Source organism: Strigops habroptila, chromosome 11 (genome assembly GCF_004027225.2).
Source record: "Strigops habroptila isolate Jane chromosome 11, bStrHab1.2.pri, whole genome shotgun sequence".
Taxonomy (NCBI): Eukaryota; Metazoa; Chordata; class Aves; order Psittaciformes; family Psittacidae; genus Strigops; species Strigops habroptila.
Window position 1 is genome coordinate 20,774,007 of NC_046360.1, and position 26,683 is coordinate 20,800,689.

Here is a 26,683-nt window from a genome sequence, read left to right on the forward strand (position 1 = left end):
CATCTGCCAAAACACAGGAGAAGGGGTTTTACTCACGGCCATCAGGCAAGGACCAGAGGCGCTGTGTCAGCTGTGTGTGGGGCAGGGGGTGCCAGGGTGCCCTTGGTCCAGGAATGACAGGTACTGCTGAGGGAGCATGAGCCGCACCAAACCTCTTCCCAAACACCACAGGCAGGAGGTGAAGCCAAGCTGCCTGCAGCAGGGGGGTCAAATCGTGCCTGCTGCCACCCCCCAGACCCTTGCTGACCCCAGAAGCCTTCCCCGTCCTCCAAGACCCCCCTCCTGGGGACTGGCGGACCCCTGTCAGCTCTCCCCGCAGACAAGGGCCCTGAGGGCCGCCTGGGGCCGGGCTGGGGACCGCTGCCAGCCCCCCGCAACAGCAGTGGGGACAGGGGATCCCCGCAGGACTGGGACAGGTCCCCTGCCAGCCCCCGGGACACGGACCCCGACGTACCCCCGGGGCCGGCTTCTTCCTCCCTGTCCCCCCCGCCCCAGCTCACCGGGGCCGGGAGCGGGTCCTCGTCCGGGCTCCCCGCCGGGTCCAGCTGTCCCCGCCCGCCCCTCCTGGTGGTCCGCCCCGTCCGGTCCGGTGCCCGGTGCCGAGCCGTGCCGGGCGGCGGTCGCTCACCTGGGCGCTGCCGGCGGGGCCGTGCCGGCTGTTCCGTTCCGTTCCGGGCCGGGCCGGGCCGGGGCGGGGCCGTGGCAGAGCAGCCGGGGCGGGCCGGGGCGGGCCCTGCTCCCGGGCGGTGCGGGGCTCCCCGCGGACCCGCCCCAGCACAGACAGCCCGCAGGGACGGGAGTACTCGGGGAGCACGGGCAGCCCGGGGAACACACGGTCCCGAGGTGCCCGGAGGGTCGCTGTGCACCCCGGGGAAAAAAGCTCGGGCGCGGTGCCCCGGAGGGACACGGGTGAGAGCCGGGACCCCGATCAGAACTTGGGGTGCAAGTGCTGGCACGATGCCTCGGGTGTTCGCCGCGGCCCAACGCCGACTGGGTGGCCGCCGGAGGGTCCCCGTGTTGGGGAGGTGGCTGCCGGCACCCCGGCGTGTATGTAGGGGGGTTCGGGCCTCCCTGCACCAGCCCCTAGCCCCGCTGGGGCTGTCGACACTGGAATTGCTCGTTCCCGGAAGCTGCCCGCGCTGGCACGCGCTTGCGACTCGTTTCCAGGCCGTCGGGGCAGCCCTCGGGGGGGCAGCAGGCTCAGTGTGTTGGGTTCCATCCAGGGGGCAAGATCCGCAGGGAGCCCTGGGGGTTATTTCTGATGTGTCCATTCTTTGTCTTCTGTTCGTGTCCCTTTCCTTTCCTCCCCATCAAGGGCTGCCTGCGGTGGCAGGAGGTGCCAGCACTGCTGGGACTTGCTGTTCCCAGGACTGAAGGAAGATGCTTTGTATCCTGATACACCGCAGGGATTTGCCCTCCAAGTGCCCTGCTCCCGTGGGGCCATGGGCCCAGCTGTGCGCAGGGCCTTCTCCTCCATCCAAGCAGGGCGCTGCCCCGCGGTCCCAGGGGGACTTTGCTCCCAGGAGGAGCTGAACACACCGAAAACAGGTTCCCCTGCCCTCCCAGGCTGCTGCCCCGCGTTGTGCAAGGCCCGGCGGTTACGCTGCCCCGCGCCTTGCCCAACAGGTCCTTCCTCTGGCTGCGCGTCTCCCGCTCGGTTTCGACATGAGCTGCTCCTGGCCAGCACGTCCCGGGGGTTTTGCTGCTCCCACCCGCACGGCCCCGGATGCCTTCTACTGCTCCCTGGCAGATTTCCAGATCCCAGTGGGTCCCTGGGGGCTGGATCACACCGTACCCAAACTTGGACCAAATCCCCCCCACAGCTTGGATGTTTCCCCAACACCACTCCCTCCCCGAAGTGATCACACAAGAATGAGACTTCGAGACTTGACTTAGGGTCCAGATAATGTTTATGAGCAAAGACAAGCGATTACACTCTGGCGGGAGCACAAATACAGGAGCAGAGTCCCTGCGCTAGCCCTGCCGGGTCCTTCCCAGCTCCCTCCGAATCTGGCTGCCACCCCCGTGGCTCTGCCCCTCTTTTGAACACTTGTCCCAGCGCTCAGCAAACAGCCCCAAAACACAGGGTCGGGCTGTGTCTGGTGTTCAGGGCTGCTCAGCCCCGCACCAGTGCCTGGGGACGGCCAGGAGGAGGTGGCCCCCATGCAGCAAGCTCAGCATAGCTAGCTCGAGGGGCTGGTTTGGGGGGCCAGGTGCCCCTGTGCCAAGAGGAAGACCATCCTTGGACTGGCGAGACACCAGAGCCCAGTGCCTGCAGGTCTCCAACAGGCCACACTTGAGACGCCCCTTTAGGGCCTGCTGCCTAGGAGCCAGCACTACAAACACCCCAGTGGGCACCCTGGTACCCTGAGTCTCTCTGAGGCTGCTCTGTGTCCCCATGGGGAGGTGGGCACGACCCTGCCGCCCCAGTGGGGCAGCTGACCCACACACTACTGACCAGTGTCCTCAGGGACGTCCTTCCCATGGCCATGGTGGGAAGGGTCTGGGCTCACACAGATACTAAGGGATCAAACCTGTCAGGGCAGAGCTCCATGGCTGCCCGGCACATGGGGGGCCTGGCTCCCCCATGGCTGGGAGAAGAGCAGTGCATGCCCTGGGCCAGCCCTGTCCCCTGCCTGGGTGGTGTCACCCACTATCTGCAGGCAGAGCAGCACAGGGGTCTCCTGAGCGCTGCCACATCTCCTCTGGGAGCTCCCACCCTTGGCGCAGCCATAGGATGGCAGAGAAAGGAGGATGCCAGGCACAGGGGCTCAGCTCCCCTCCAGCAACCTGGGGTACCAGTAGCCCTGCTCCAGGATCCTCAGAACAAGGGATGGAGCTGGGGGCACTGCCTGCAGATGAAAGTCCTGCTCACCCCTTCCCCTAGCTGTGCGCCCTGTCTCTAACACCCAGGTTGGACAGTCTCATGGGTGGGTTTCCCTGTGCTCCAGGGTCCCACCACGCCCTCTCCCCTGGACACATGGCCCAGGCTTCCCCAGGAACGGGCTCCCCGGCACAGCGGAGGCTCCCCTGGCTGGCACCATGCCCTGGGCAATGCCCATCAGTATGTCTGGGGTGTGAGGATGAAGAGTCGATCTTCCTCCTTGCGGATCCACTTCATGAGCTTATTGACAGCACTGATGGCGCCGGCCTTGGTCCCCAGGGGACTATAGCATATGTAGAGCTCGAAGGCGCTGGTTACCTGGGCAAAGAAACAGGGTACGTGCTGGGAACACGTCTGCGCCCCGCTTAGGGCTGGCACTGCACCTTCCCCATGGGCTGCTGGGCATGGGCACAGGGGCTCCAGTGCAGGGACATGAGGTGGCAATGGGGTACCCTTAATGGGTGCATCTGGTTTGTCAAAAGTAGGAGGACCAAACCCCCGAGTATGTTTTCTCTATGGCGCTGGGGAGTTAAGGACAGCGGATGGCACAGCTCATGGTGCCGGAGCTCACCAGCCCCTGCTGAGATCCCTGCCCATCCCTCCCTGGCACAGGGGGCACGGGGGCAGGCTCACCCCCAAAAGGACTGGGTGGCCACCCTGGGGACCACAGAGATGGTGCTGTGTTGTGCCACCACCCCCTTATTCCACCATGCCGGACGGGAGAAGACGGGCTCACCCGAACCCTGCAGACAGCCCTTACCCAAGCCAGGAGGTTCTCACGGGGGCCTGTGAAGTAGATGTTCTTCAGGGGGCGCGAAGAGTTGTGAGCCCGGCTGTGGAGGTACTGGTAGAGCCCCAAGAGCCTCTCCTTCTCCTCCTCCCGCACATAGGGTGCCTCAATCTCGGGGCTGCAGGAACACAGCACCCTGTCAGCCCCCTGGAGAAGGGGATTTGTGGAGAAGGCTTGCCCCATGCCCCGCGTTCCCCGGGGGCCTCACCTGGTGAAGAGCCCAGAGCTCTTGGACTTGTAGATGAAGTGCCGGAGGTCGGGGATGCCCACCTGGGCCACGCTGTAGAAGGGGGTGCGCAGGGCCTCCTGCAGAGCGTGGTGCACCCCCCGCCGCCGCAGCCGCTCCTGGAAGCGCCGCTTACAGTCAGACACGGTGAAGAAGTCCTCGCGGTCAGTGGAAACCAGCAGGAGGCACAGGTCCATCTCCTGCTCCAGGTAGGAGATGTGAGCGTGGAAAAAGCCGCTGGAGTTGAACTTAGGGAGGCAAATGGGAGTCCAGGCTTCCCCCTCCCGGAAGGAGGAAGATGAGCTGATGAGGTTGAAGAGCAGATGGAGGTCAATGGGGTGGAGGAACTGGTCCTTCTTCCTCACAAGAGACACCAGCTGGTTCCCCGACAGAAGAATGGAGAACACCAGGCTCTTGGCCTTGGCCTGCTGGAGGCTGGAGCTGACAGCGTCCCGCACGCTGGCAGCCAGGGGCAGGCAGCGCACGGCGCCCATGAGGAAGCTGGGGTCGTGGGCCATGAGGTCCAGCAGGTTGTCAGTGATGCGCTCGGAGCCAGCCAGGAGCCTGCGCAGGTCATAGTTCTGCTTCTGCTGGAAGATGTGGTTGAGCTGGGTCCAAGTGAGCAGGCTCAGGATCTGGTAGTAGATGTAGAGCAGCTCGTGGGCGATCTCCTGCTCCGACTGCCGGGTCCGTGCCACTGCCACCAGCACCAGCGGGCTCCTCCGTACGAACACCACCTTATAGCCATCTGCTTGGGAGGGAGTCCCCGGGAGGGCCAGGGACAAACCTGTAAGCCTGGCTACCCAGGGCTGCGAGGGGGAGCCAGGCTGCAGCCTCTCCCCCCAGCAACCACTCTGCCCCTGGGGACAGCTAATGTGGCCCAGAGTGGCAGGGGCACAGCTGGCCGTGACACCCCTCATCCCATTTCCCCTCCTCCCCAGGCGATACCTGCATGGATGGACCGGATGGCGTTTTTCTCAGCCTCCAGGAAGGACACCAGGGCCATCATGACACCCATGGTGCTGGACAGGGCCTCCTCAGAGCCGTAGCGGGAGTACACGGGCTTGCCCGCCTCGCTCAGCACGAAGACATGCTTCCGATGCATGCGCCAGGCGTCCATGGTCACGTCCTCCTCCTCCTTGCCCGACAGAACCGAGTCGCGGCGGGTGGTCTGCGGGGACGGCTCCAGCTTCCCCTCCTTGCTCTGCCTCATCTCCTCCTCCAGGTCCAGGGCCATGCCCGTGAGCTGCGTGCTCAGCTCGCTGAAGTCCTTGCTGATCTGCTCCATGGTGGTCGGCTCGCCCGGCTCCCCCCGCCTCTCCGGGCTCCGTGCTGCGGCCGCCCCGTCCTCGGGACTCGTCAGGTCCTCATAGGAGCGGGTGTGCACGAACATGGCTCCCTCCTGGCCCGCCCCTGGGAACAACAGGCTGTGCAGTGTCCGCCCGCCTGTCTCCACGCTGAGGCAGCGGGTGGACAGAGGGTGCAAAAGGGACAGGGGTTTGCAGGGAGGGACCTGCCCTCCTCTCCCCACCCCGCAGCACCCAGGAGTGTGAGTCCTGCTGGTGGGGTCACCAATGGGCCCATCTCCCCCTGCCCGTGGGGCTGTGCAGGGCCCAGCTCACATAACAAGGAGCTGCTTTGTTTTTCCCCCTCGCTTGCCCCTGCAGTGAGCTCTGCCCGTACCTGGCTCCGTCCCCTGCGCCAGCCCCGGCGTGGGGCTCTCGGACCGCTCTGTGTGCTGCCCATCTCCCGGTGTCAGGGACCCGTTGGGCACTTCCCAGCCTTTCTTCTTGTGGACATCCGCAGCCATTCCTCGGGGCAGGACCTGCACATGACACACGGTATCACTTCTCTGTTCCATCACCCACAAAGCAGGCCCAGAAATGGCTCTGCTCTCCATCGGGGCCATACCAGCATCCTCGGCCCAATCCTGCTGGCTCAGCAGGCAGCACTGAGCCCTGGTGAGACGTCAGGAAAGCTGCTCTAATCCAGCAGGATTTCCTCCCTCCCGTGGCCCCAGCTCCTTCCAGTCCCCCAACCCGGCACCTTTCATCCAGGCTTGGCCCTGATTTCCCCTGAGCACTGGGAAAGCGGCTCAGTGTCCTAGCAGCGAGGGGGAAGGGAGACGGCCCTGGACGGGGCTGGTCCTGCACACAGCGAACCCAGAGGCCTCATGTTTGCAAAGGGTGTGTTTTACGGCCCTCCCCGGCCTGGCTTAGGTGGCTGAGACGAGACCAGGGTGGTGACAACCCTCCCTGAGGCCAAGGCAGCTCGGACAGCGTAACCCCCTGGGAGCAGGGAGCCCTCCGGAGCCCCTGCCCGGCGGTCACCCCCCGGGGCAGAGCCCGGCCGTGCCGCCAGCCCGCGAGAACCAGCCCAGGAGCGCACACACGGGCACAAGCGAGCGCAACAGTTGGCAGCCGGGGACCCTGCACCTCCGAAACCGGCTGACGGACCCCGGACACCGAGCCCCGCGACACCTCCTGCCCGGCCGGTAACGCCGCGCCCGGGGGCGCCGGGCCCTGACCCCGAAAGCCGGTGACAACCCAAGAGCCGCGGATGAGGCCCCGCTCCTCGCCTGGCCCTTCCCTCCTGGCCGCACCGCCGGCAGACCGCTGCCCTTCCCCGCACCCCGAGCCGGGCGAGGGGTCACCGCTCCCGGAGCACCGACGTGCCGCGGAGCAGCGCCGGGCCTGGGACCCCCCGCGGCCCCGAAGGACAACGCGCAGGGACCGACCTTCGCGGCTCCTCCCGTCGGCGCCGGGCGCAGCTGCGGCGGGGGCCGCCCAGCAGCCCCCGGCACGGCCTTAGGCGGGGCGGGGGGCACGACACCGGCGGCGGGCGGCCGCCTCCCGCCCTGCCCCTATGCCCGGTCCCCGAGGCGCCCCCGGCATCGCGGCGCCCCGCCCCGGCGGGAACCGCCCCCCGCGGCCCGGCCTCACCGCCCCGAGGCCGGGCGCCGCCGCCGCGGAGCCATGGGAGCTGTAGGCAGACCCCGCCGCTCGCCGCCGCCTCCGCGCCTACAACTCCCGGCAGGCCTCGCGGGCCGTGCGGAGCACGCTGGGAAATGTAGTCCGCCATCGCGGCGCAGGGTAGGACCGGCAGGGCGGCGGCGGCGCAGCGGGACTACATTTCCCGGTGTGCAACGCGCCGCGGCCGGCGGGCGGCGAGGGCAGCGGAACTTCCGGCTCCTCGCTGTGGTGGCGCTGGGCCTGGCGCGGCGGGAGCGGCGGCGGCTGAGGAGGAGGTGAGGGGCGGCCGTACCCCGCCGGCCTGGCCGCGGCCCCGCCGGGGGAGTCGGCACCGGGCGGTGTTTTGTGCGGGGAGAGGCCCGCGGATGTGGGGTGTGGCGGGGCGGGCGCGGCTGCCGGGGGTCTGCCGGGGTGCAGGGGCTGGGCAGAGCCTCCCGCCGGGCCGCCCGCGGGGACGGGTGTTCCCTGGGGGCCTCCCCGGGTGGGGGCCTGTGTTCCCGTGGGGCTGTCTGCGATAGAGCAACGTGTGCGGAGAGGCCCTTCCCAGGGCCACTGGCGTGGCGGGGCAGGACGTTCCTCCTGGGGGACCATCGGGATGGGGGGTGTCTGTTTTGGGGTCACCCGTGATGGGGGGTAGCCCACGGATGGGGCTGCCTCGGCTGCGCGCTGTGAGGAGGCGCGTCCCTGCGCCATGCCCTGCTGTGGCCTCCGGCTTCGTGTTCTCTTTGGAGCCCCACGCCTCGGTGCGCTGTGGAGCATGGGCTCGGGGGGCCCAGACCCCGGTACAGCAGTACTGTGGGGTGTCCTGCACGGCTGTGCTGGGCGTTGGGGCCTTCTGCCTGTGCCATTATCAGTGGTTGTGGTGTTTCTGGGGATATCTGTGTTGTTCTGAGGCCCTGGTCAATGCCTGGTCATACCGTGTCATATATGCTTCTGTGAAGAGTGTCTCAGAACATTTGCGGTTTTGGAAGGGGCGGACAAAAAGTGGGCTGGATTCATGCTGGGATGCAGGGAAAGGTGATGGGGCTGTTGCTCAGAGTGTTGTTGGCTGATGTTAATTCCCCGCAATGGGCTAAACGGGATTTTGGACTGTAAATAAAGGCTTAGGAGGAGCAGGCTGAGGCCTAGCTTGTGCTGGAGGCTGGTGAAGGCCAGATAGTGCTCAGTGTTCTACAGAGCTACAGGGAGTAATAACAGTGACCTCCCGTGTTTTGTTTTTTAGAACAATTGGCCCCACGAGAGTTTGGTGTTGTTGCTGGTGTGTGGTGTTAACTTTGGAAATGCTGCTGAAGGTGGAATCCACTTTCCTACCCCAGAGGGTGTTGGTGGTGTGAAAGTCTCTCCCAACAATCCCTAGCTGGGAATGTGCTTGTGAAGTCCTTTGGGACAGGCAAAGTCAGGATAGTACTGGGGGTGTGTATGTGTTAGAAATTCATCTAATTGTTTCTAATACAAGTTTTAAAAAGCATCATGCAGCTGAAAAAGACACACATCCTCCTTTGTAAGTGAACACCTCCACCCTGACACCTGGAAGAGCCAAAATGGTTCTCCTTCTGCTTTCAAATCCCAGTGACATGGTTTCAATATTTCTGGATTCGACATCTTCAGTTTTAACATTGACAACAGCAGCCTTTTTTGGCTACTTGCAGTTTCTATAGCTTGGGGAAAGGTTCTCCTTTGTACCTTCTGTAGTACTTGATTTTCACAGAGGCTTTTTCCTTTCTTCAGCCGTACAAAAACTTTACTGGGTGCAGAAAATTGTTCTGTAGCAAGTTACTTCCTCTGTTCTTTTAGTCCTGTGTGTAGTTACGTGTTTGGTTTCCTCATGCTCTATAAATACCCAGTCTGGCAGCTTTGGCAAAATCTGTTTGGAGAGCAGTTGTGAATATCAGAGTATTTTTCTGAAAATAGCATCCCTGAAATGTCACCTCACCTAATCTGTCACTCATTTCTCCTCTCTTCCCCCAGATTTGGAAAACAAGGTGTGAAGTTGGGTGTAAGTTGGTGAGGAGGTGCTCGAGGACTGTGCTGGCATTCCTCACTCTGCCCCTTGCCTCAGATCTTTAATTATTCCTTAAGAAGGTCAGCTACTTCGGCTGGCTCCTTTGCACAGTTCTGATGTACAGTGCCATTCTTTCACCATAGTATGACATGAATTGGAATAAGAGATCCAAAGGAATCTGCTGTCAGGCCTGGCATGTGTGGCTTGGAAAGTGGAATCGGGAATGTCCCCAGGCACTGGGCTGCCTGGGGGATGCTGGGGAGGGCAGGGGCATGGTCCTGAAGAAGTTCTTTGGGGTAATCACCAGGGAGCATCTGTAGCTCCATCAGCTTCTCCTGGGAGGGCTGTGGGACCACTGGTCCTTGGAGGAACTTAGACCATGAAAGAGCTTCCCATCCTTTGAGATGCACCTTCTGTATCTTCCCTGGAGCCGAGGCTTTGCCACCAGGAAACAGAGCCAGCTGGGGTGGGAGGAGGGAAATACAATGCATATTTTCAGTATGCATATCTATCCTCCTGAATATCCACTCTAACTGTAAGAGCTAATTATTGTCTTGAACTCTAAATCTGGGCTCTGTGAGTAATTGGACCATGTTATGTGTTCTGTGGCTGTGTTACTGTGTCACTCTGAAACGTCCTTTGTTGATGTCTCCTTCAGATGTGTAGTTGTGAATGAATTATGGCAAAACTAATTGATGGACAGTTCCTAGGGCTTGAGGGTGGATTTCTGCTGTTTTGCTGTTGGCCTGGCCCCAGCCCCGGGCTCTGTTGGTGTCTCTGGCAAACAGCCTTACTCACACTGACCAGTCTCCTCGCTTCTGCCTTCCAGCAGGGAGGTGGGAGCTGAGCTGGCAGTTACCTGCCTGCAGCAGAAGGATGAATCCTGGTGGCTTCTCCTCAGCATGCATCTTTGGGGCAGCTGTAGCAGGGTTTACCTTCAGGAGATCTTGGCATAGGTGGAAGCCAGCCTAAGAAGTTTCTGTCCCTGTCCTGCAGCGTGCTGTCACTTTGTTTTGTGGGGCTGTGTAGTAAACCATATCGCTGCAATGACCTGGGTTAAATATAACTCTCTTTTGGAGGGTCACCCACGGTGCAGACCCAGAAAAGCACAGGCTGGCACAGCTAACACGTTGTGCCTTGCCAAAGGCAGAGTGGAGAGAGCGCATCGTATCAGGCTGAGCAGGGGACTCGGAGCCAGGGTTGCTGCCTGTGTTATTGAACCATGACCTCATACTCATGGATGTTGCTGCGTGGCTCAGCTGATCTGTGCCAGGCCCAGTGTCAGCCCAGTCGTGTTTTTTCCCCTTTTCTGATCATTTGAATGTTATGTCCAAACAGTTCCCAGCTGGCAAAGGTTTGTTGTGTTTTGATTTTTGTTTGTCTCTTTGTTTCCTTTTTAGCATTGGTAAGCTTGTTGACTTAACGAGAACTGCGGGTGGAAATCCAAAAGGGAAGAAAAAGAAACACCAGGTCTGCAGATGAGGGTGCTGAGGCGCTGGCACAGGGTGCCCAGAGAAGCTGTGGCTGCCCCATCCCTGGCAGTGTTCAAGGCCAGGTTGGACACAGGGGCTTGGAGCAACCTGCTCTAGTGGAAAGTGTCCCTGCCCATGGCAGGGGGTTGGAACTGGGTGAGCTTTAAGGCCCCTTCCAAGCCAATCCTTTATACAATTCTATGATTCTGAGTTCGCAGGCTGCAAAAGATCATAAATAGAAGGACCAGCTGATGCCAGCCAACCATAATGATGACTGCCACAACCATCTCCGTTCACCTGCCCTCTCTGTGAAGTGTGCAGTCTCAGTTCTCTTAGATTCACCTCCAGGAAAGAAAATAGGATGGAGCTTATGGAGGAAGTCCTTGGGACCAGGGGGTTGCTTGTTGCATCGAGAGCCATGTAAAACGTGAGCAGACCAGTGCTCTCGGGCTCAAGTGGCCAACTGAATGATCCTGTTTCTTTAGAAATGGGGCAGGTGGATCAGTGGTGGTTGTAGAGGTTGCCTTCATCAGCCTGCACACTGTTGCTTACTCCCAAGCTCCCATGTGAGCGTTCCCTGGCTGGCAATGGACCCCGGCAGGAGCGGGAGCTCCCTCTTGGCAGGGCAGCTCCCTTGAGCTCCCTGGCACAGGCGGCTGCCAGCTGCAGCACCTGGAATCGCTCCCCGGTGTAAGGTCTGTCACAAGCCGCTCTGTTAAGCTGCCACCCATTTGGCAGCGCTGACCTTTGGAAGTTAGAAGAAACAAGATCTGCTTTTCTTCAACATTAGCTGCTCTAGCCAGGCCTGGCAGTGACTGTCTGCACTGTCTTGTGTTCCACCTAACCTCTACGGTCAGTTTAATCCTGCTTTGGAGCTGTTTTGCAGCAGCATGAGAGCCCCAGGTCTCCTAACCTTGGCCTGGTGGCACAGCGGCCCTCCTGAACCGCTGCAACTGGATTAGCCAGAGCAGGTTTGAGATTGTCGGGTTGTGAGCTACCTCATTTTGCTCTATGCTGCAACCTTTGTTTTGGGGAGAAAGATGGAAATACTTCCCGCTTCAAGGCCTGGCTTTGACAGTCACCAGGAAATCCTCACCTTCTCTGCTGGTGGGAGGAAGTGGATGAAATTTTAGATCTCTGATGAGGCAAGTGTTATTTGCGTCACTCAGCTTGATGAGGGCAGCATTGGAGAACAGTGCCTGTAATGATTATTGGCAAAGTCTACTCTGTTATCTACATGCTTTTGAGGGCAGAGTAACCATAGTAGACCAATAGTAGTGATCGTTTCCTTGAACAACAGGGAGCTTTTGGCAAAAAAAAAAAAATAGTTTGGATTAAACATTAATTGCAAACTGTTGTTCGGCAGCGGTCCTGGTTGGTGATGATTGTGGCTTTCTCACGTCTAGCTGCACTCCAAATAGTGTCAGACAGCACAGCATGTTGGAAAGCTTTTTGTTAATCAAAGCAGATATCACATTGTTTGCCCACCCATATTGACAGCTTGATTTCAGAAGTCATTTGACGCTTGCAAATTCAAACATGGAGAAAGGCAACAATTAAATCCATGAGTGCCTGGATGTGGTCTTGTATATTTGCGGATCCTGATCAGAATCCTGACACATCCCCTCCTAACCAGCAGTGGGGGTTTTTATGTGTTATATGTTCTTTGCTTTGTGGCTTATTGTCATGTTATTTATTCAACAGGTTGTGCTGTCTTGGTGTTCTTAGAGTGAATTAACCATTTCTGGAAACCACCACGCAAGACCAAAATGTGGGGAGACCATCGACAAGGCAACAGAATGGGCTCTTTTCGGTAAGTGCTTGAATGTACAGTTTGTTTCAGCAACATTTGCTGATACAATAAGCCATAGGAACTTTGTATGTCAGTATTTCTGTGCAACCTTCTGTACACAGGCTATTTTGGTAGAACTCCCGAGGTCTGTGTTGAGCTAGGTATGATCGCCAAAGAACAGGCAAGTTGTGACAGTGTAACTTACTGCATTTCTGAAGATTTTTCATTTATTATTGTTTTTAACAACAGCTGCTTTTAGTATTTCTGTTCCTTCTCCACAGCACCTTTTCTAGCGATGCTCAGTTTAGCCATTGTAAGCTAAGGTGACGATATGCCGTGTGGGTTTTGGTGCTATGCGCTGTTGAGACACAGAAGAGAAGAGCCTTATAGTTGATTCTCTTCAACCATGGCGTTTGCCTTAACTTCAGAAATTCTGGCACTTCCATTGCACACAGGATCTTATGAAAACTTGGAGAGTTTATTTCTCTCCATGAGGTTAAGTAGATCATATATCCCCATGTTCTTGGTGATACTCCTGTGTAAGACAGTTTTGAATGTCACTGGAACTGCTTTAAAGATTCGTATGCAGCTGAGCTGCACAGCATGATAATTGTCTTAGTTTCTATTCCTCTGGTTATTACTTGGCCCTGTGCTTGCAAGAGGGTGCTGGCTATGAAAATGAAAGCACCAAAAGCTAGGGTTTTCCTCTGTTGTGCATAATTCTTTCATCCTTTGCTTATGTGTCCACCTCAGTTACTTGAATATCAGCGTGATAAAGGTACTTCCTTGTGGCATACCTTAGGCTTCTGCAATAAGATACTTCAAATAATTGTCCAACTGTAATGTATTGAGAAAGCTGGTGACATCTGAGCTATGAAAATGAGTATAATGGTCTTAATGGTATTGATGAGGGAGTGATTGTGTTCTGTGATGATACCAGTTCTGCTGATTTTTAGGTGGATTTTATTGGCATAATTCCTTATGGTATTTGGTGGGGAGTTCTAACCTTGAACCAAGTGTAGTTACTATTCTTCATGGTGGTGAAACAGAGGCATGTAGCTTAGGGAATCTGTATGTGGTTTAACTGCGTAAATGTCATCTTGCATGCTGTTGGTGAGTGATTCTGTTGTGAAACTCAAAGAACAACATGACTTGCTGTAGTTGCTGAGGAAATGTCCACTGCTTTGGGTAGCATTTGGCGTTATTTTGAAATGTGTTGATATTGTTATTCTATTTAAAAAAAAAAAAAAAATATTGAAGCCTCACTTGCATGAAAAATGAGGTAGCTCCATCTCAAACCCTCCCCTCCCCCCAAAACCTCACTGGCTTTTGAAAAACTCTTAAGAGGAGGCCTTTTCCTGAGTGGTTTTATGCAGATACCAGGAGAGCCCACAGCTATAGTGCTGTAAACTTGGTGTGAGACAGCCAGTCTGGAGGCACGAGCACAGGATCACCTTGAACACTGATTGTTGGCATATTCCTGTGAGGCATCCTCAGAGTCTGAACTGATAGCTTTCAGCATGGTGCCAGTTTAGACTCCAGCACAAGGAAGCGTAAATGAGTCTCTGTAGTATGTTAATGGAGCATGTTTGGTAACCTCTGCTTTTATGTGCCTCAGGATGACGTGTTAAGTTAGCTGTTTGTAATACTGCCTGGAGAACTTAAGCTCAAGTGGTTCCTCACAGGCATGTGCTGGTGATGCTAATGAACAAACACACCAGCTGGTGGAACCTTGAACAGCTGCCCAGCTGTGTGCAGTGCAGGACTATGTGGATTGCTACCATCATTAACCCATTAATATTGCAGGTATTCCCTGTTGAGTGCTTCTGGAAATTGTGCTGAAATGGGAGCACCCAAGTTTACTTTCTCACATCTGTCGTATGCTGCCTCATCTTAAACTGCCAAACATCAATATCTTCTGCGGATCTTAGACTGTTACACAACTCTATAAAAGTTTAGAGAAGAATGTGCTGCTGTGTAGATTTCAGACTCTAAGCACGTTATGAATAATACTGTCTTTATTTCTACAGTGGGAGCCAAGAAGAAAGGTTTGCTCCCGGGTGGAACAGGGAATATCCTCCTTCCCTTGATAGTCTTGCTCAAGAAAGACACTCTGGCAACTTCTCTGGCAGAGAATCACTTCCTTTTGATATCCAGGCACTCACAGGCCTCCTCAATCCTCAGTTTGCCAACAGAGAGGAACCTTCTTTCAGCTTTGGAGCTAGAGATGGACCACGTAGTGACTTCAGAGGTGGGGAGGGGCACCATGATTTCAGGGGCAGAGATTTCCCACCATCTGACTTCCAGGGCAGAGATGAGTCTCAGATGGATTTCAGAGGTAGGGAGCCACACTCTTCTGAGTATAGGGGCAGGGATATGTACTCTGGAAACTTCAGGGAGAGAGAAGGGCCACCTATGGACTTCAGAGGTGGGGACGTTCCTTCAGTGGACTACAGGAATAGGGAGACATTCCGTATGAACTATAGGGATAGGGAAGCACATAATATGGATTACAGGGGCAGAGATGAACCTCCATCAGACTTCAGGGGAAGGGGATCTTTTGATCTAGACTTCAGAGGTCGAGATGGATCTCATTCAGACTTCAGGGCGAGAGATATGTCTGAGTTAGACTACAGGGGCAGAGAGCATTCCTATTCAGACTTCAGAAATAGGGATGTACCTGATTTGGACTTCAGGGGTGTGGGCACCTCTGATTTGGACTTCAGAAACAGAAATGCACCATCATCAGACTTCAGAAATAGGCACAGGTCCCGATCTGATCAGGATTTTAGGAGCAGAGATGTGGCTCCTCCTATGGACTTTTCAGATAGGGAAATGCCTCCTGTGGATCAAAGCCTTGTAGATTTTAGGCGCAATCAATCTACTGTACCTTTAGCAGAAAGAGAGGGCTCTGGTTTAAGCACCAGCAAGAGAGAGGAGTCTGCACTTGGTCTAGATAGAACTCCCTTTGGTAGCCAAAAAGGAGAATTTCAACATTCAGAAGCACCAGCCAGAGAAGAGGAATCCCATGGATTGGGTCTTGAAGACGACACTTCACACAATTTCCAAAATAGCCGTGGACCTCTTCCTACTCTTCAGGACCAAGAGGAGCAACCTCAGACCTTTTCTAACAAGCAGCAACAGCAGCAGCTTTCTGGGGGGGAGCAGCAAAGATCCGATTCTGATCTTGGGTTAAAGGGTGAAGGTGGCCTGGACTTCCTTGGAAGGCAAGACACTGACTACCGAAACATTGAGTATCGCGATGTGGATCACCGGCTGCCAGGGCACCAGATGTTTGATTATGAACATGGCAAGTCCTTTTCAGAAGGAAAACCCAGCAAAGATTCTAGGCCCTATAAGAGCCTTCAGGTAGGTGGTTTTGTCAGTTGATGTTTCTGTTAAATGTGTGTTGGCCAAAGAATGGAAGGAGCTGTAAAGGAGTCTTCTGTTCATGTCCCATCACTTCAGTTCTATCCTAGTTCACCGTCCTTCTCTGAGATCATCCTCATGCTCCAGGTTGTTTTAACGGGCACCTTTTCTATCTCACAAATACTTTCTTCTCGAGAGAAATACAATTTAGCAATTTGGAATTGTTAAATACATGGAACCAGATTTGGTTCAGAAAATCCCCAAGTTGAAAATGACCAGAGGGAGGGAGTTGGGGGAAAATAGTATATAGGAAAGCTTATTTTGTTGTTTTCTCCTGGACATTGCTTATGAGCGCTACCAGAGAGAAGCTACTTGCCTGGGTGGACCTGTGTAGAACAGTACAGCTGTTCTCATGCAGGCTTGCTTTTCCTTCAGAATTAACTTTCAAATCTGAGGGTAATGGTAATTCCTGAGTTAATAACTACTGTTGAATTTGAATTGTGTGCTACCATCTCTCGTTTGTAAAAAACATCTTGGTTTTGTGAACTCAAGGACCAAGATTACCGGACCTGTCCCAAATATGTGAAGCCAAGCAAGCTCATTCGGCTAGGAGGAGTGCCTGAAACTGCCACAAAGGATGATGTAAGTGGGATGTTTTTAATCCAAAAACTTCTATCAAGGGTTTTTAAAAGTACCATTTTAAGCCTGGTTAATGTAGTACAGATGGTCTGTCATTTTCCTCAGGAAAAAATCCAGATTTAGAAGTCATTGCAGTGTTATCTTTTACCTTGTTATTCTGGGGTTTGGGGAGTCTGGAAGTGATGAGTTTTTCTGCAGTCATGTGTGGGGTGTTGGTGGATAAAAGCCTCAGCTCCAGACTCTTTGACATATCTTACTTTCATCATTGCTTTATATATCAAATATTATTATTTTGTTGTTATATTTTTGGCTCAGAAGACGTGTAATGTTTAAGTGAACTTGTTTATTCTTAGTTACTTGAAATTGCTTAAATGAGATCTTATAAAGATGGAAAAGGTGTCTGCTGCTACTGCTGATTTTAGTAAAAAGGCAAAAAATAATCTAGGCTACCAGGTGAAAGAAGCTTCCTTTCCAAAGGCCTCCACTTTGAATTAGATTGGGTTTTTTTGGTGGCGGTTCTGGATATGAGAATCCCTTCATGCAACAGTTTTTACTAGGGTTAGATGTGGTGATAAGAGGCTTCATACTGGAGAACTCATGGCAGAAACTTTGGCCGTCAGAGGATGATAAGACTAGGAAAAGTCACCCCATGTCCCTTGGTTTTCTGAAAGGCAGTAAGACATCTCCGACCTTAAATAAGGATCAGAGGTGAGCTACCTGGCTGAAACCAGCGTAATAAACCTTTGCACAGTTGAACTGAGGTGTAAATGGTGCTCACTTATTTAAACAAAACCCCAAAATACTTCCCAAACTCAATGAACAGTTCTTGGGTACTGCTGGAACCTAATCAGGAAAATCGGTTAAGTTTGTAACAGAGTTAAACCTAGAAAGAAAAGAAGTCTTGAGGAGAGAGAAGTGTGCATTAGCAAATGCTTCACTTTCTGAGGTTCGAGTTTGGAGACTGAAGTGGGTCTTGGTTTTCCTGTAGATTCTCAATGCTTTCCGAGGACCTGATGGGACCCCTGTGAAGGATTTGCGACTGAAAGATTACAGTTCAGGTGAGAATGCTTTTCTAGTGCTTTTAGTTTCAAGTTTACAATAGGCATTTTTCACACTGACACCCACTTAGGCAGTTTGGTTAAAGTCTTTGGTGCCATAATTGCAGGCATTTTAGACTGCAAATGCTCACGGAGTTCTGTAGTTTGTCCTCTTGTCTTCAAAACTGATGGCTGCGCTCACTGCTACTTCAGAGATAAAGCATACGTCCTGGTGCCTCTAGAGAGATGTAAGAGCAGCAAGAAAACAGTAAGGCTGTTCTAATAGCCATCAAGAGTAAAGCCAATATTGACATGGGACAGCAAGCTAATTCCTCAATAGATTTAAAAACAATTATTATTAAATCCTTTTGGATTGTTCTACATCTTGTTTCTGAGATGGTCTTACTGTGGAACGTGTCCTGCTCAAGTAATGTCCTCAGGAAAACGGATACATCATAACATTTCTCCTTCAATAACATGAACTGTTACCCTTCTTAGACACGAAGACAGGTTAAAAAAAAGGAAAAAGTAAGTTTTATAAGCAAATATCCAAATACTGGCTCTGGATGCTCTTCCTCATTCAAAGAATAAAGTTTTGCTGTACTTCTGATCAGTATGTATAGGATTCTGAAGAAAGAAATATTTTACAAGGCTGCTTTGTGAGAAAGTTGTACTGGAACAGAGATGTGCAATGGTAGGAAATGCAGGGTGAGTCCTGGGGATTGGTTTGGATAATACTGGTAGGAAATACCTGGTAAACAGTACTTGTTATTTTTTAAACTTATGAAAGCAGGGGCTTCTCCCTTCACCAGTGCTTTCTTAATACCAGTATGGGTTGCGTGTGAAACAGCTGGAATTCTTGGTGTCAATACATTATGTAAAGGCTTCCTATATGTTTAGTAGCTGAGGAGAGAAACTGGGGCAGTGGGTATTTCTCAAGTGTATTTTTGTTTCTGGAAGCTGTCAAAGGAGATTTCACAACCTTCTTGTGAACCTTTGAACTAAAGAGTACGCCTGTGTCATGTAATCTGGTCTGGCCCAACAAGCAGGGCACACTCAGTCTTTCTTGCTTCCTTTCCCAAGCATAGTAGAGCGTGGCTGTCGTCACCTGCACAACGCTCACTGCAACCCAGTAATTACAACAGCCTAATTTTTTTGCCTGTGCTGATGTGATTTGTCAGTTGTTTCTTTTCTGAAAGACATCACTTTTCAGTAGTAAATCAACTTGAACTGGGAATATCTTCATAAGTCTCTTCTCATGTATGTTATTAGGACTTCTTGCCCTCATTAGAGAACCGTTGTCTCCTCCTTCCCATTCCCCGTTTCAAAGGATGAGATGAAGTGTCTGAAGTTATGTGCGGAAGCCCTAGTATCTGGTGGTGGTTGCATGTAATAGGAGGGTTGCAGTTTTCTGCTCTCTCCCTAAAAGGTGCATTCTCTTTGAGTCTGTCTCCTCAGCTGCAAAGCTGTTTGGTTTTTTCTTTTTCCCTGGCAATTGTGGGGAGGGAAAGAATGAAGTTAAAATTAGCTCATATTTTATGAGTTATTTAAAGCTGTTGTTTAACCTGGTCCTGTCAGCATCAGTAATTTAAGCAGTGGAGTATTATTCTAGGTTACGCGGATGCTACATTGACTTTGTTTTGCATTATGTCCTGAGGCTGCAAATGCAGCTGCTAATTTAAACAGCTTCCTGATCCTTCTTACGCAAGATGGATACATCTAGGACCGTAATAGCTTCCTGAATTCTGAAAACTTCTTCTTGACATCGGGTTTTATTCGAAGCTGTAGTAAATTTAATCCAGCTTTTCACATGAGGTCATCCTATAGAGAAGTATGTGAAATTGACGTCATATCAACTTGTGAAAGGCTAAGCCTGTTTGAAACTAGAGGCCAGTCATGAGCTGAACAATGCTTTTAGGTGTGTATGTGAATATTCATTTGCAGAAGCATTCAGAAGCAAACTTTGCTGGATTACTAATGTCTCCTGGATACACCTGGGCACAGTGGCTGCGTTGTTCTATCGGCTCAATGGGATGGCGGCAGGCTGGCTCAGAGGAGCGCGTGCTGAGCCTGTCTGAGTGGGTTGTATAGTTTGGAGTGCTGTCCAGAAAGGTTAAAAATAACATTAATCATGAGTGTGCATGTGGAGTGTGTTTGAGAGAAGAATGCCTGCAGCTGGTGGAGAACAATAACAGCCATAACAAACAACACGCAATTAACTCGGAGTAACTGAGGTTCGGATCAGCTTCGCAAAAAGATAATGCTGATCATAAAGCTTATCTCAGCAGCTTCAGCATGATGATTCCACTGTCTGATCTTTCATGAGACTCCTTCTGTTTTGGGAGAAAATATGTGGTTGATTTTTTTTTCTTGGAAAACACAGCTCAAGTTCTTTATAAAGCCCTTTCTTTTTATGTACTGTGTATGTGCTAAGGGAAGCATATTTTCACTGAAGGTTGTGCTCAGCATGGAACACTGTTCTTAATATACCTGGTATGATTTTGGTACACATGCAAGCTGTTTATTCTTTAGATTATTTTGCCTCTGAAGCCTGCAGACTGAAATGGTGGTTAGATTTTAGTCAAGGAAGTGAAAGGAGAGACCCTAAGAAGTGGCATAATAATTCTATTTACATCAAAAAGGCAGATATTTAGAGACAATGACAAAATTCAAGTTAGACTTTATAGTATTACCCTACACAATGTTAACTTGTAGTTTCCATCGGATAGATTTTTGAATTGGTGCCTGTATGTTCAGACTGAAAGTATCAAATCCATTTGTGGGGGAAGAGGGCTGCTTCCAACGTGATGTGTAAGCCTTGGCAGGAATAACTGTATTAGATTGTTGGCTTATCTTTCAGCTTGTCTTTTCAAGTGTGTTTGGTCATGTCTGTTCAATTAATCATTACAAAGAATAAACTCTGAGGTGATAGTGAAGTCTTCTCAAAGACCATCAACTGTTTTAGTATGTGATACCTCCCGGTGCCTCTTGCTACCTCACGCAGAGGCAGCACCAGGGATCTGCTGCTGCTTCCATAGATGCTATTGGTGATGACTTGTCAGCAGCTCTCTGAGAAGGGGTTATCAGATGGTTTGTGAGCTCCCCCTGTTCCATCTGAAGGTACTTACCTCTGCTCACTGGTGTCAAGGCTTTCATGTGGGTTTACAGTGTGGGCCTCAATCTGCGGAGCTGTTAGTGCAGTGTGTAACAGCACCAGGCTACTTGTGGCATGGTGTCTGTCATTCTGTTACTGCCTGTGTTGGTGCTGACTGCCAGGAACTTGAAACATATACCTTTTGCCCTTTGAGGAATCTAACGCGAACGTGCCTTGTCCTGGGTTTGATTTTGATCATATTTTAAACTTATCTCCTGCCTGATTCTCATCAAGCTGTATTTCTGCTTTCCTGACTAATGCCAAACATAAGCAAAGTCTGAGATATCATCTTGAGTTTCTGATACTCACAGAACTCTTTGCTGAACACACACGTATGCCCTGGAGAAGAGGTCACATGGAGCTATCTTTATCTTAAAAGGCTGCTTACAATGACTCGTTCATCCTTAAAAGATGCTGCAGTGGTGGCCAAGTAATAAGTGAAAACATAAAGCGTACTCTGAGTCTTCTGTTCAAATGGTTCTCCTGGATGTAGTCTGTAGTGGGACAAGCTTGGAATGTGTGTTTTCTAACCAGGGTTCATGTTAGGGTTGGTACCAACAGTTGGGAAAAGATGTTCAGGGAAAATGAGCCTGAGAAATTGCTGGCAGCCCATGAGGCTTTTCCAGCTTACTCTATGAGCCCATCTGGGGAACCGAGAGGAGTTTTTGCTGAGCTGGGATTGCCTGGTGGAGAATGGACATACTGACAGAGATGGAGAGCAGCATGCGCAGAGGGGAGCTCTGTGAAGTGGACCTGGAGAGACCAGGTGAGCAGGATTGCATCAGAAGGAGCAGTGAGGGCTACCCCAGCTCCTTTATGTACCCTCTACATTAGTGCAGCACTTCAGAACTTGGTAGATTTGGGTTTGTTAACCCTCTCTGACCCTTCTCAATACTCACTTTTGAACCCTGAGTGGGGATGCAGGAGCACAGTGCTGCACCCCTGAGGAGCAAAGCACCCATGGAAATGGGATGGCTGGAGCAGGGAGGAGCTCTGAACAGCAGGAATGCTTTGGGCCAGAGGGGTGTCTGCCTGGATACCGGTGGCTGATGCTGAAGGACAGGCATCCTCCTGTGGTGGAGTTACATGCAGGAAATACAGAGTAACCTGAAAATGGGACTAACCTAGCAGCTCTGTAATGGCAGCTGCCTGCTCCGTGTTGAAAAGCTTTTATTTTAGCAAGTACTATTGGCACTAAATGTACCTTATTGCTTGCTTAGCCACCTTCTGGCACCAGCATTTGTTTTTTGTTTTATTTCTCCAGACCTGGCCCTTATGTCGTGCTTGGAAGTGCCCCCTCATCCATCTCTTTGTTAAACTTAAACTGCCTTCGCCAAGTCCTAGAAGAAACTGGATTATCTTGCTTGTTCTTGCTGAGCTCTGCCACATTGGTGCCCTGTTAAATATTAATAAGCCCTTTAGATAAACCTTTCAAAGGTGCTTTTTTTCTTCCAAGTGCAGTCTCTCTTGTATGTTGGAACAGTGAGTTGCTGGTTTCAGAAATATTTCAAGAACCCTCTGAAATTTGAATTTTGATTCTTTAGTGCCGCATTTTGCTAAAACTCGTAACCAGAAGTCTAGAACTTCATACTTCATGATGGAAAAATTGATACAGATTTTTGAGTGGTGCTCTCCTCCATACTAGGGATCAATTCTCCATTTTCCATGGCTGGAGTGAGTCCCAAAGCAGTGAGAGCTCCTGTCCCTTCAAGCAGAGCTCCTGCTGTGGTAACAGGCATGGCTATGCATTTGCCCGGCCCAGGTTTAACTGAGTCTTGGCTCCCTCACTGTAGCTGTACGTGCAGGTGGGGTTTGGGCTGGTAATGCCCTTGGAGGTGTGAAGGGCTGGTGAAATACTGCGCTTGCTCCCAACTTCTGATGCCTCAGGTGCTGTTGCGCTGCAGCTTCCAGCCTTAGGTAGGGCTGGGGAGCTGAGCTGCTGCTCTGCATGGGGGGGGGGATGCTTCTGGAGGTGTGCAGCAGCACTGTGCTAAACCAAGGCCTTTTGTTTCCTTCGAGGAGTGATGCATTACCCTTGGGTAAACCCCTCTGAAGGGTGGATTTGTGGCCAGCTAGTGGCTTCCTCATGATGAGGGCTTGGCACCAACATTACGGAGTTTGATTAGGAGTAGATCCCACAAGGACTTGGGTTCTTTGGGTTAGTACAAAGAACATGCTGTGGGTTGATGTGAGATGTTTCAGATACACGCTGTGGCACAGAGGTGAATCTTGCCAGTTGTGCTAATTATACAGAAGACAACTTGGCCCACCGTCAAGGCTGGTGCTAATGCACCACGGGAAGAATAATCAACTGTTGCTGTGTTTAGTGCTTTGCGCAGACTGTGGCCCACTCTACTGCGTCAGCCACGAATAAGGGCACGCAGATCTCAGGCACTTGCTGACAGCTGAAGTGATGATCCACGAGCTCACAAGATGCTGTAGCACACATGAAGCTTCCTCTTGAGGCATGACCAGATCATGTGCTCATCAGCAGAGTTCTGCGGTGTGCAGGGGCTCACCTTTCAAAAGCTGAGGAAATAACTTATCGGAAATAGCACCGATCTGCATGAAGTGGTTGATTCTTGTTTGTAGCCAGAATAGCCTGGTGAGGACTAAAAAAGCTCTTAGTTGGAATTAGTCCATGGTCATGCCACCAGTCCTTGCCAGTTTTCCCAGCTGTGTGGGCAGTAGGCTTTTGGCTAGTCTGGCTTGGTTTCAGGGCAGTATTACATTGTCTCTTGGAAGCAAAAGGCATTATTGCCCATTTTTCCTCATTTGTGATGCGGTGGCTTAGGAAATTGGAAGTGCAAATCTGCTTTAAGTCAGTGTTTGAGCTAGTGATCAGCTTTGATTCAGGGTTATAAGGCTTGTTCTACAGAAAAGGCAGCAAACATGTTCATCCATAAAACATGCTCCCAGTCTTTTTGACATGCAGAATCCTTCCCTCTGTTGCCACTTTTACAAACACGCTCACCCTTTCTGCATCTCCAGCACGGAACTTCAAGGCTTTTCAGCGTGCTGACTTTATTGCATTGATTGCTTTCTCAGTCATGTGTGCTAAGTGACGGATCATATATCCTGGAGACCAGGTTCACATTAGGAACACTTTAAAACCAAGTTCCTGTCTGCAGCGCCTTCCCAGGTATGTAGCTTCCAGCCCTCTCATCGAGTTTTCTGATGGCCTCTTGGATTCCAGGTTTCTGTACAAATATAATGTCATACTTTGTCTTTAATAACCGTACAGTGTGTATGATCTTAGTGTTGTGGGGTTTTCCCTCCTCTGTGCTGGTATACAAACTACCTTCCTGGGCCAAGAAGGGTCAACAGCCATTTGGGGCTCAGACTGTTGTAGTTTATAGGGCTGCCTGTGCCTGCCTTTGAGGACAACTCAGGCAGGTCCTCTCTGTGTCTTGTCCTCCTGGATGGATGGAGGAGGATGGACTGTAGTGCTCTGCCTTTCAGAATATAGCTGTGTTTCATATCCTGTTCTCTTATGCAGCACTGTCATGAATGAGTGTGTAAGTAGTTGTTTTTGCAGAGGGACAGTATAAAGTGACAGGCCTTTCCCAGCAGCCAGATGTGGCTTGTAAATGCTCAGCCTTTGAAAGGAATTGAGGATACGGCTTGTCACAGATCGTCCTGTTTATTCTGGTACAGCTCTTCAGCTTTAGTAGCTCTGAAGACCAATTTATCTGTGCAGGAAAGAGATTTGACAAATTTATGGATGCTCAGAATCCACCAGCTGGTATTGAGAGCGCTCTTCATTTTGGCTTCTGGGCTTGTGTTAGCACAGATAGCTCGTCGTGCTGCGTCCCTCCAAGTTTTCAGGCCGTGGGTGCAGCTTTATTTTCTCTGCTCACTCCAGAAGGCACCATGCTGTTGCCCATCCTCACTGCAATAGCAGGACTCACTGCATAAGCACAGGTACAGCCACTACAGTGCATGTCCAGGAGCTTCGTACATTGGAAGCATCGAATGTATTATGCCTGCTGATAACAGTACACCGTAATAGCGTAGAGATACAGAGAGTCTTGTATTTTCCAGTGTTTTCTTGTGATGAGGTATTTGCTCTTTAGTAGGGGTGACCCACATCTACGTCTTTCCTTGGAGGAAACATACAAATTTGTGCATGGGGTCATGGGTGTGTTGCCAGAATCTTCCCCAAATGAGGTAGGTCTTTCTGTCAAAGAAAGAACAACAGATTCTCTGAGAACAGTGTGCAAAATCCTGTCTCCACTACGCGAGCTGTGCAAAGGACAGTGTTTGAGGCTGCACATTCCTTCAAGGCATGTGGAAGTCCTTCATATCCACTCCATACTTCATGTCATAGTTGCCTTTCAAGCAATAGAACTTTCTTCCCTAACATGGAAGAACATCTGCAGAACATTTCCTCAGCTGTGCTTGGCTTTGCCATGCTGTCTCTGGAGAGAGCAAGCAGCAAGAATAAACTTGTTCAGCAGGTTGGCCATGGCTCTGCTTTAATGTGCTATCTCTCTGAGTCCAAGAAGTGCCCAAAGCTGCAAATGCTTTTCCTCTGTGGTAGTTCTGCCTTATTCTACAGAAAAAACCAAAAGTGAAGTAGTGTTGGGATGGTTGAGAAGCTCTCTGCCTACGGAGACTCCATCATCATCATCTTCTGCCCTCCTGGCAGATGCAGGGGCCTCCATCACGTTCTCAGCTGGCCCAGCAATCCAGTTTCTCATAGTTATCTTTTGGCAAGCTGTTATATGGAGTTACTTTAATAGGAGGCCATCGTCTTACTTTCCAGGCCAGAGGAGAGAGAATATCTGCACCACAGCAGACGGGGGGTTGTAGCAGATGGTTTCGAGAAGGCAGGTGGTGGTTCACCATGGGCTTATGGTTACCTAATGCCTTAAGCTTGTAGGGGTGGGTGGTAACGTGACTTACTGCGTGCTCATTCCTAGAATCAAGAAGCTGGATCACCTCTCAAACTGGATGCATTTGTCATGTTGCCATCATGCCTTCTTTGAAAAGTAGCTTTGCTTTGGCATAGGCAGGGCTGCTGTCATTACATGATCTTTCCACTTGGCCTCCTAAAACTCCAGAGATATTTTTTTGATGTCTTCACACTGCTTACAGCCCCTATCAGAGCAACATTATGGTTTTCCTTTATTTAGATCTTTGATATATCAAACTATCATGAAGTAACACATTACTGTGTGTCAGTTGTTCAGTAGAAACTGTGTGTATATAGAAGCAAGTCTTATTTTAAATCGCAAATCTTTGATCTTTTTATCTGAAGCAAAAGAACAGTAATTTTAAGTCAGGCTTTCAGGATTTTTAGCCAAACTATGGCATGCTAAGAGGGACCTGCTATTTGTTGTCAAAATTCGCTTCACTAAAGCACATCTCTTTCAGAGGCAAAATACTCCCTATTCAAATGTTTGCAGACCAGCTTCCTGGAGCTCTAAATGTGTCCTTATTCCTAAGTATTAAGCAATCGTGTCCATTTCCAGTGCAGAAAACATCTGAGCATGATTTGGGAACATCTGTAAAGGAATGTGTATACATAGAAGCACTTAAAGAAAACCAGAAGCCCCCTGGTTTTTATGTGCTCTTTCTGTGTTCCTCTTTCACCCGTCGTATACAGCCTGTGGTACTTGTGCAGATGAGAGGAAATAGTTAAATAAGGTACAAAAGTCCTTTTCCACAGTTGACCTGAAACACAGGCAGGGATAAGGACGTGCATGTTTTATGGCTATGCGAGGGCCAGAGTCGGGATGAGTTCAAGTGTTGGAGGACCTTTCCTGTAGGAAAGTTCATGGGGACAGTGTAACTGTGCTGCAGCATGCTCAGAGCTTGCGTGGGGGGAAATACTGGTTTCTTTCCTTTTTGACAGTCTGTGTGGATCACATACATGTCTGCCAAAACATAAGGCACTTCTTACTCCACTCTACTTTTTTGTGTATCCTGAAACTATTAATGTAGTTTCAGTAAGTGAAGGATCAAATTAAGAACATACCAGGATTTATATCTTCATGTGAAATCTTGCATATGAATTTAGGCCACCTTGAGTCAAAAAATCCATGTTGTAGTCTTCAGCAGGGATTTTGCTTGCTGGTTTGATTGCTTTGGTTTTACTATAATAGCCTGAAGAACACCGGTGGGTGTCCGAGAGCTCCCATTCACCTTGGGATGCCTGTTGAACCAATTCCTGCCATTAGGTGCCTGGCCCTGTACCTCTGTCAAAATCCTTGTCCTGTTCTGGTGACAGCAGCTGAATTGATGCATTCTGACAGGCAAACTGTGTGAAGGCTTTAGAAATAAAACTATACGAGCTCAGCAGCTGCTACACAAAGAGCTGAACCATCCCTACAGAGGAGGC

The 26,683-nt window shown here is 51.4% G+C and overlaps 2 protein-coding genes across 7 annotated transcripts in view; one reads left to right on the plus strand and one right to left on the minus strand.

Moving 5' to 3' along the window:
- Window positions 1-1,892: 1,892 nt before the first annotated feature.
- MON1A (MON1 homolog A, secretory trafficking associated) lies at window positions 1,893-6,889 on the minus strand. Of its 3 annotated transcripts, none has more exons than XM_030502274.1 (6): window positions 6,638-6,889; window positions 5,584-5,725; window positions 4,849-5,313; window positions 3,883-4,648; window positions 3,645-3,792; window positions 1,893-3,202 (listed from the first exon to the last, which is right to left on the minus strand). In XM_030502274.1, the coding sequence occupies exons 2-6, from the start codon at window positions 5,708-5,710 to the stop codon at window positions 3,062-3,064; spliced, it is 1,647 nt and encodes a 548-aa protein (XP_030358134.1). In that variant the 5' UTR covers window positions 5,711-5,725; window positions 6,638-6,889; the 3' UTR covers window positions 1,893-3,061. The 3 variants fall into 3 exon arrangements, with proteins under 3 accessions (XP_030358134.1, XP_030358135.1, XP_030358136.1); XM_030502275.1 differs by lacking the exon at window positions 6,638-6,889 and adding an exon at window positions 6,336-6,608 and having other exon boundaries at window positions 1,927-3,202; XM_030502276.1 differs by lacking the exon at window positions 3,645-3,792 and having other exon boundaries at window positions 3,118-3,202.
- A 173-nt stretch (window positions 6,890-7,062) lies between these two features.
- RBM6 (RNA binding motif protein 6) overlaps window positions 7,063-26,683 on the plus strand; it is a 58,562-nt gene continuing 38,941 nt past the window's right edge. The window contains exons 1-5 of one of the 4 annotated variants that reach the window (XM_030502269.1): window positions 7,063-7,147; window positions 12,051-12,159; window positions 14,169-15,507; window positions 16,060-16,149; window positions 17,135-17,204. In XM_030502269.1, the coding sequence (XP_030358129.1) occupies window positions 12,116-12,159; window positions 14,169-15,507; window positions 16,060-16,149; window positions 17,135-17,204 (1,543 nt within the window). In that variant the 5' untranslated portion in view covers window positions 7,063-7,147; window positions 12,051-12,115. Of the gene's footprint in view, window positions 7,148-10,306; window positions 10,345-10,497; window positions 11,492-12,050; window positions 12,160-13,944; window positions 15,508-16,059; window positions 16,150-17,134; window positions 17,205-26,683 lie in introns of those variants that run through there. The other 3 variants (XM_030502270.1, XM_030502271.1, XM_030502273.1) reach the window with 3 other exon arrangements.